The sequence below is a fragment of the Leuciscus leuciscus genome (assembly GCF_965113295.1).
Source record: "Leuciscus leuciscus genome assembly, chromosome: 1".
Taxonomy (NCBI): Eukaryota; Metazoa; Chordata; class Actinopteri; order Cypriniformes; family Leuciscidae; genus Leuciscus; species Leuciscus leuciscus.
The window spans coordinates 36,499,931-36,509,333 of NC_138725.1; the positions used below are offsets into that span (position 1 = coordinate 36,499,931).

Here is a 9,403-nt window from a genome sequence, read left to right on the forward strand (position 1 = left end):
TTGAGCTCATGGTCTGATTTATTCAATATACTATCTTTATAAGGTATTATTATTATATAATTATTTGTAGCTCTATTTTTTATAACATTTAAATTTGCATCTCATTTACATTACTTGTACCTCATCATTTAATTCAACTTTAGTAACCTTTATGTATTTATGTATTACAAGTATGCTTTACAATAAGAGTCTTATTGAAATAATACAAATTATATATATATATATATATATATATATATATATATATATATATATATATAATTCGTATTATATATATCGTGCACTGTATTAAAAAAAAATCACTCTTTATTGACTTTATTAATTCAACCTTTTAATAGTTCTAAACAAGACATAAACATAAAAAACAAAATACCCATGCAAATACCTATATATAGCCTATATTTTTTTTATTATATAAAGTTTAAATACATAATTTAACACAATTTAGGCTTGCACATTATATGAAATACTTTATGTTAGTAAATTCTATCAAAATGAAACAACTATAACTAAATCAGATTATCAGACATAATTTCTGCTGTTGACCAAAAACTCACATTCTTTAAAAAATGTGTGACGTCACGTGGACGGTGTCCTCCGAGGGCCAGGGTGAGCGCTCCTGCGCGTTTGCGTATCCGCCCCCTTCTGCCCTGTGCTCTCCCTCTCTCACACACACACGTCGGTCACGGAGAACGAGATGAGAATGAGATGAGAACAGTCATGGAGGAGCTGAGCGCGGTGGGAGAGCAGGTCTTTGATGCCGAGTGTATCCTCAACAAACGCATAAAGAAGGTAACAAACATCCACACAAACACACACATTCAGCGCGCGTGAATCGTGATCCTCAACGCGTGTTTGATTTCCACAGGGAAAACTGGAGTATCTGGTCAAGTGGAGAGGATGGTCGTCCAAGTAAGTGAGAACTGATACAAATACTGGCTTTTTTTATGTGTGTGAGAGTATATATGTTGACTATATATGCACCATATAGACTAGTACTTTGCTAATGCAGCGCTGTTTTACTCACGGTGCCAGTAAACATCCTTGAATGTGGATCGCGAGAAAGGGGAGAGAGAGGGAGAAACAATGAAAACAACAACAACAGCGTGTTGCGCGTTTAATTTCGCGTCCACGCGTGATTTTGTGCACTGTATCACACTTGATCACACTGCATCAGATCGGCTCGCCTTTGCCTCGTTTTGCTGCATTTCTCTTTGTCCTCCAAGTTACTTTTTGTTTTTGTTTGTTTGGGTTCGTTTGTCTTATCGCGATTGTTCAAAATAAAATCGAACGAAACAGAAAAAAACTTGCGTGCAATATTTTTAGTGTTATGGTTTATTTTCGTTTTCAGTGATAAACATCATGTATTGAGTTTCGAGAGTCGGTCAGTTGTTATGAAGCAGTCGTTACATTGGATCAGTTTTGTAACGCATTCTGTTACTTTGCAACAATTTGTTCTTGTGTAACGAAAGCGGTTTGATCTCGCGCCGCTCAGCGCGTGGTTTGTTTCGAGTTTTTTTTTTTTTTCTTTAAAAACTCCAGCTGCCCCCCAACCCCCCTAATGCCCCCACTCTTGCTCTCTGTTACATTGTCGCCCCCTTTTTGCCCTGTCTATGGGCACTTGAGCTGTCAATCACACGAGCCACACCTCCCGCGCGCGCGCTTCCATCTGCTTCATTGATTATTTACAACTCCCATCTATTTTAGAATCTTTATTATTACTTGATCAAGCAGGGTCATAAACTGTACTTTGACACTGTGCAAAATGACACTGAAAGTGTCTAAAATACTGTAGATGTTTTAGGAGAGGTGAATTCTCGTTGTTTAGTCTAACATTTGATATATTTCACAGTATAAGTTATAAATATAAAATACTCTTTGTTTTTTGTTGTGCACTTAAAAATTGTGATGTACTTATCTTAGCACTTTGACGGTCTGTCATGATTGATTTACATGTGCACGCTATTCTTTAAGATTTTATTTTTATTCTTATTCTTTCAACAAAATGTATTAACTTCTCCACCTCTGAAACAACTTTTCTTTGTGACTGGATGTCTCCAGGCTCTCTTATTATTCAACCACCTGTTACTACCTGATATTTTTCACCATCCAAACAATTGCTGATGGAAAAAAATCAAGTCTTGTCCTGCATTGTTTTCTCATTGCAAGTAGTAGTAGTTATGGAAGTAAAACGAATGCCATTGATTTAGTAATGTTGGGTTAAGAGAGTCTATTTTGGTAGATCACTACTTTTTGTTGTAAATCAAATCCAGACGGTCCAGACTCTTTGAAGTGCCCTTTAAAGTAAACTCTCATCTTATCTTTTTTTCCCCTCTACTATATAATGCCAACATGTCTAACTAAAGTCCAGTTTTACTCCACATCCCTTCTGTTTACATTTACAGTAGTAGATGCAAAATTGGTACCCAAATGGTTTTCAAGGGTTGCTACACAAATAACTTGTTTTGCATGCTTGGTTATGCTGATTCAATCTAAGTGTGTGACACGCTGTAATTCATATATATATATATATATAAACTAGTTTTTGGCAATGCTTTATTATACATGCATTTTATGTGCATGTAATTCATATTAACTGGAAGACTATGAAATATTTGTACGTCTAAAACTTAATTGGTAACACTTTATAATAAGGTTCATTAGTTAACCTTAGTTAATTTATTAACTAACATGAACTAGCAATGAGCAATACATTTGTTACAGTATTTATTGTGTTAATATTAGTTAATTTAATAAAAATATAGCTATTCATTGTTTTTTTCATGTTAGTTCACAGTGCATTAACTAATGTTAACAAATACAACCTTTGGTTTTAATAATGTATTAGTAAATGTTGAAATTAATATTAACTAAGATTAATAAATGCTGAAGAAGTGCAGTTCATTCTTAGTTTATGTTAACTAAGGTAGTTAAGTAATGTTAACAAATGAACCTTATTGTAAAGTGTTACCACTTAATTTGTCACACAGCACCGCAGGAAAATGAGATTAAAATGGTGTGAAACATAAAATAAATAAGTTATGGAACTTAGATATACACTTTACCTTGTACATAACCATCTTTCTTTATTTTTATCATGAGCATGTTATATGTCATCTACTCACATGCTTAAGATGCCAGTGTCTGTGTTTCAGGCATAACAGTTGGGAACCTCAGGAAAACCTTCTTGACCCGAGACTATTGGCAGCGTTTAACAAGAGGTAAGAGGTTTCTCCCATTGGACGAGCAGGCCTGTGTGTGAGAGAGACGCCCCCTTTTCTCCATGTGCAAACAATATGGGCTGCAACGCTTGGGAGGGTGTAAATGGGTCTCCATTCACAGGCCATTCAGGGTCTGCAGACGTGTCCAGGCTCACGAGGGCCTCTGCAGACTGACTGAAAATCAAACATCGTTAACATTTTTAACAGTTAACATTTTCAGCAGAGCTAGTTTTCTCTGTCAACATTTTGGTTTCACAGTTTATGAAGAATCCGTGTGAAAACCAGACTTGGATTACACAAGAAACATAACCACATGTTGACACCAACTTTCTACTGTTAAGTTAAAACTAGATTTTTACGTTTTTGGTGGGATATTTGTTGAAATATGGCTCGGGTCTATCCTTAATTTTTTTTCTCCTGTCTTATCGTTTGCCACGGAAAAAACATAAGTCTGATCACTTAAAATAACATTTGAGGTGTCATTCATGTCTGGCACAAACAATGATGATTTTTTTTGTTTTGAAAACACCACTTTTTGCTAACGCATCCACCAAAAACAAAGACAAAAGAAATATGATGTTTTTTGCTCAAACTAGAACAACAGAGGCTTCTGACAGGAAGTAAGGAGAAAGAACAGGAAGTGAGGACGAGTAAATGTTCATTCATAAAAACAGGAAATGAATTTCACAATCGGCCCACTGTTTTTTGCCATTCTTGATATTTTAACCAAGACAGTTTGCTAATTTTTTTTTTATAATAATAATAATCTTGTACAATATACAGTAGTCAACATTTGAAGTGGATAAAAACCTTTCATCAAAGTTATACATGAATTTTGAACAATACCCATTCTTGTCTTAGGACAACTTTGATGAACTTTTTTGATCCACTTCAAATGTTAATTACTGTATATAAACTTGCGGAATGGCTGTAATGGTCATATATAATACAATTTCATGATAGCAAAGACAGTAGGATGAACATAAATTGTCCAAGGAATTGGACATAAATATTGCTAATTTGTAAGTTTTGCATTTTTATTATTTTTTTACAAGTCTTTTATCCATTCTTAGGGAGCAAGAGCGGGAACTCTTGATCAGTAAAAAGGGGAAACGGCCTCGTGGACGACCCAGAAAAATACTGGTAAGTTTGTCACCAAAAAAAGCCCCAGATCTACTGAAAAAACTCAATTTGCGCATTACATTATGTAATTGTTTACATATCGTTTTCTATATGTTCCTTTCTCAGGAAACCATTCCAGTGGTCTCCAAATCAAGCAGCTCGTCCTCATCATCCTCGTCTTCTGGTTCATCATCATCTTCCTCCTCTTCTTCCTCTTCTTCAGACGATGACGACGAAGATGATACCGACAGGAATCCGAAGCAGAGTCCTCGTCCACGAGAGCATCACCCGGTCCCGCAGAAGAAAGCGCAGATTGTGGTGGCCAAGCCGGAGCCGCCGAAGAAGAAGCGAGGGAGGAAAGCGTTGCCTCCGGAGCTGAAGGCGCTGCGTCAGGCCAAAGGTCCTCGGAAGATTCTCAAGCCCATTTCCAGAGACTTGGACCTCCGAGGGAGCATAAAGAAACCGCTCATGCCCGCAAGCTTCACCTACACCGGGTTGAACCGAACCTCCGGAAGGGAGCCGATGACACTGCAAAACAGAGGTGCGTTTACCCAGAAGAGTTCTTTAAGTTCCCTCGGACGCTCTGTAGGGTCCGCTTCGACGCCTCCTACACTAAGTCGGCTGGCACAAACAAAATCCGCTTCGGATTTCAAGCTCTCGGTCTCGGATATGGGCAGCGGAGGAGTTGATCCCAAAACGCCTAAGTGCAAATCTCCAGGAGTGGCTGCGTTGAATGTGCACAGCAGCAATGGACAAACCTGTCCACAACTCTCTCCAAATGTGCCGAGAAAACAGGAGGCGTTGGACCAGACTCTTCTTCAAAGATCAGCAGGATCTCTCCAGAAATCTCCATCGAGCTCCTTTTCGTCACTCAAAACGCCCTCCAGCCTTCAAGCGCTCAATCTACAGAGTGTTGACAAAACAGCGCAGGGTAACGGGACCGACAGTGCCTACTTGAAGGGTTCCCCTAATCCGGGCAGGAAAAGTTCTGGGTTTAACACAAGACACGAGCAGAGTCCTGCACCGAACGTCCCTAGTAAGTTCACGACCAACCAACAAGTCCTAAAGAGTCCGCAAAGGGAGAAATCCAAAGCGGACGATTTGTCCGAGAGGCTCGGGAAGAAGAATCAAGGTCGAGCGGATAAGATTCTGGCACAGACTCCAGCGACCGAGGGTCGAGATTCCCAACCGGTGCAAGACAGAGCCTTGTCTAAAGATGCTGGAAAACAAGGCAAGACTCTGAGCGAGTTGAGCACCGGAGAAGAGGGAAGCAGCTCCGATTCTGAACACGATTCCTCGTTTCCGAGGGACAACCGGGACCTGGCCATCTCGGTGCAGGCGGGTCAGGACTGGAGGCCGACGAAGAGCCTGATAGAGCACGTATTTGTCACCGACGTCACTGCAAACCTGGTCACTGTGACGGTGAAGGAGTCGCCCACCAGCGTTGGGTTTTTTAACATCCGTAACTATTGAATGTCGTCAACTGAAACTGCAGCTACTCTGGGGATAATCGGGAGAAGCTTCGAAAGAATCTTCAATGGATTTTACTTGTTTTAACTGTTTTAGTTGGTCAGTTTCTTGGAGTAGACCAATTCCTGAAGAACAGCTCAATCAGAGACATGTATCGTCTCACCTAATTTGAATCTAGCATAAATATATGTTACTGAACAAATGATTGACCATTCATCTTGGTTTCCACAGCAGGGCTGGTTTCTTGTTCTCTTGATGTTGATTCTGAGTACTGTATTAGTAAAGAAGAAAATCAGAACAAATGTATCCAAAGTGTTTTAAAGCCGAATCTCAGAATACATCTTTTAAGGTGCCTGTTTATTAAGCTGTCCTCTTTCTGCCTGATAACAGTTATAACTGAGGATTTGTTTTTCCTTCTAGAATGAATGTGGGCATTTTTTTTTATATACTACACAACAGTTCTCTGTTTATTTATTATTATTTCTTACAGGTTTTTGTTGTTAGTTGACATGCTGAAACACAGTAAAGATTCTTTTTATACAAAATTCATCATTGTCTGTTCTGAATCAAACCTAGAGTTTAGAGCATGAATGTGTAGGAAAAAATGGCAAGAGCAAAAGTTTGATGACGATACGATTTTTCAAAATGTGAGTTTAAATGAGTTTATCGCCTCCAACCCTAATTAAACACACCTGGTCCAGCTAATCAGGATTACTAGAAACTTCCAGGCAGGTGAGCTTGGAGATAAACTCTGCAAGACAGTGGAGAGTTTGAGATCACAGTTTTAGTGGAAACTACATAAAATAAGAATACATGATACATTTTTCAGGATTCTTTGATAAATGCAAAGTAAAAAAAAAGAAAAAAAGATTTGATTTGAATTCGAAACTTTTTTTTTTAATGGTTGATATGTTGTAATAGTTACTACACCCCTGACTACCACATATTTTATATTACAATGATTGAAGTCCATAGAATGCAAAAATGACTTCTTACTTATGAGTCTTTTTTTACATATTCTTCAGTTAAAATATCCAAATATCCTAAAGACAAGATTAATGTAACACTGCACAAGATCTTCAGACTTGTTATTTTAGGTTGTCTTTAATACAAGTATATTTTGCCTTTCGCTTATTTTTAACTTGTTTATACTTCAAACAAATGAAAAGACCAACCAGTGCAGTAAGACTAAATAAACTAAATTTTACGTAATTTAAAACAAGCTTTAATATCGTATGCAGAGATGCTTCTCAAATATCTTGTTTCAAGAATTTTTTGTTATTTTAATTGGAGAATTAGATTCAGAGTATGATATTTTTTTCTTTTTCTTCTAAGAGTGTATCTGCAGCTCACATGTTTGGTGTTTGCTGTCTGTCTTTTGTCTGATGTCCTCCACAGTCCTGGACATCTGAGAGGCCGTTTAATTACACAGGTTTAGAAGTTTTTAGAAGCCCTTTAATTTTCCCAGAATTCCAAGAGGCGGCTTCCTGAAACAGACTCTACTGTGGTCTGTCTGGGCGCACAGCCTTCCCTGAACCTCACACGGGCTTCAACTTCACTGCTCCAGTGACTTTACCTGCTTAGTTTGTTCAGTAAACTCAACTTTGTGTCAAACGTTTCTTCTAAAATTCCTGAGGAAAATAAAACAGACAAATTTCAGTCATCCAGTACGAATATAGAGCTGTGAAATGAATGTAGAGAACAGCTCATATTGAGATCTCTGATAAATGATTGCAAATATGAGCACATTTTGAGACATTAACCGCGTTTCCATTACAGATTTGCGCAAAACTATTGCGATATTTTCTAAATGTCGATAAAAAACGAATGACAACGTTTCCATAACCGATGTTATGCATCTAAAGTCATTCCAAAAATGATGGCATGGATGTTGGTAAGTTTACGTATATTTCAGCCACCGCACATGTCATTATTTTAATTGAAGGATATACGTGTTTTCCCAGCATTAATGGCAAGGAAAGACCCTTATACTTGGGAGCGACTCTTTTGAGGCGTTTCTCCCTCATATCTGATTCAAGGTCTTGATAAATTGTAGCAATTCTTTGTTGTTTAGAATCCAGTATTCCTGTAATACTTTTGTCTCGTCTTCTGTCCAAACATACCGCACCTTCTTTAAAGAATGTTCATTTTTTTCTTAAGCAATGACCTGTCAATGCGAAAAAACTGTTTCCATTGCAGTTTTGCAAAATATTCCTTTTTTGAATTGCTTGAAAAACCACCTCATACGAGCGTAAAAACTTTTTTGCGATATATGGGAGTTTTTGTATTTTCAATTCGCAATTTCAATTTGCGTAATTTGAAGAGGAGTGACAATGTGGCTACTGTTGAGACGTGTGAGATTACTGGGGTCTTTTCCTCAAGAGAAACATCTAAAAAAGCAGACTTTAAACTGCCAAGAGAAAAAACTGAGATAGTAAAGAGATCTCATTTTTTATGTTTCTCTGCGTTCGTGTAAGAAAAATATCCATATTTAAAATTTGATCGACTAAAATACCTAGCTTCCGGCAGACGGCCGTACGCATCGATTTACGGTGAAAGACTAACCCCTGACCCGACGCACAACGTAATGACGAACGCAGAAGCGCAGAGGATAGAGAAAACCAAAACACCAGTCACGAATTAGAATCTAAAACGAGAATTTTTAAGGAGAAATGTCAGAGGAGCTTGAGTTTGTTGCCCAGCCCTGTTTGTTTGAACCACAAGAGGCGTCAAAGCTCACGCTACTCCACAACCTATGTCATACATGCGTCATGAGTTACTCTTGTGGCTTAAGTCGACTTGAGTAGGCCGAAGCTAGTGATTTTAGTCGATAAAGTTTTAAATATGGATATTTTTCTTGCACGAACGCATCGCTTCTCTTCACAAGGCCTTTATTAACCCCCAGGGCCGTGTCGAGGACTTTTATCATGGATGGATGCACTTTTATGGACTTCCAAAGACATACACCCATCCACCCCCATTATACTTAAAAAAAAAAAAAAAACTATTTATAAATATTCGTCTGTAAGAAGAATGTCATATACATCTAGGATGGCTTGAGGGTGAGTAAATCATGGGCTAATTTAAATTTTTGGGTGAACTATCCCTTTAAGATCTCTAATAAATGCTTGCAAATCTGAGCACATTTTGGGACATTGTTGAGACATGTGAGATCACTGTGGTCTTTTTCTCAAGAGAAACATCTAAAAAGCAGCAGACTTTAAACTCAGTCTCACTGCTAAGAGAAAAAAACTGAGAAAGAGATCTCATTTATAAGTTTTCTCTGGGTTGGCATGAGACCAAAAATATATATTTCAGTCTGATTTTCAATGTTGTTGACATGACAAATTAGTGCTGGCAACTGACAGTGTAAAGGAGCAGTTTCACCCAGAGTTTGTGAGCAGCTCGACATGTTAGCAGTCTGCAGTTGGAGCGCCTGCATGTCGCCGCAGGGCCGCTGTTATCAGCGCCGGCTCATTCCTGAGCGGAGTGAGATAATCAGAGACGAGCAGAAGGAATGAGATAAGAGGACACACATGTGCTGAGGTTGCTGCAGTGTTTCTCCAGCAGGTACATCAGTGCTCGCTTAT

The 9,403-nt window shown here is 38.3% G+C and overlaps 1 protein-coding gene across 2 annotated transcripts; it reads left to right on the plus strand.

Moving 5' to 3' along the window:
- The first annotated feature begins 637 nt into the window (after positions 1-637).
- On the plus strand, positions 638-6,358 carry cbx2 (chromobox homolog 2 (Drosophila Pc class)). 2 transcript variants are annotated; one of them, XM_082164655.1, is made up of 5 exons: positions 638-792; positions 869-912; positions 3,156-3,221; positions 4,277-4,364; positions 4,470-6,358. In XM_082164655.1, the coding sequence occupies exons 1-5, from the start codon at positions 709-711 to the stop codon at positions 5,814-5,816; spliced, it is 1,629 nt and encodes a 542-aa protein (XP_082020781.1). In that variant the 5' UTR covers positions 638-708; the 3' UTR covers positions 5,817-6,358. The 2 variants fall into 2 exon arrangements, with proteins under 2 accessions (XP_082020781.1, XP_082020782.1); XM_082164656.1 differs by having other exon boundaries at positions 4,295-4,364.
- The last annotated feature ends 3,045 nt before the right edge of the window (positions 6,359-9,403 follow it).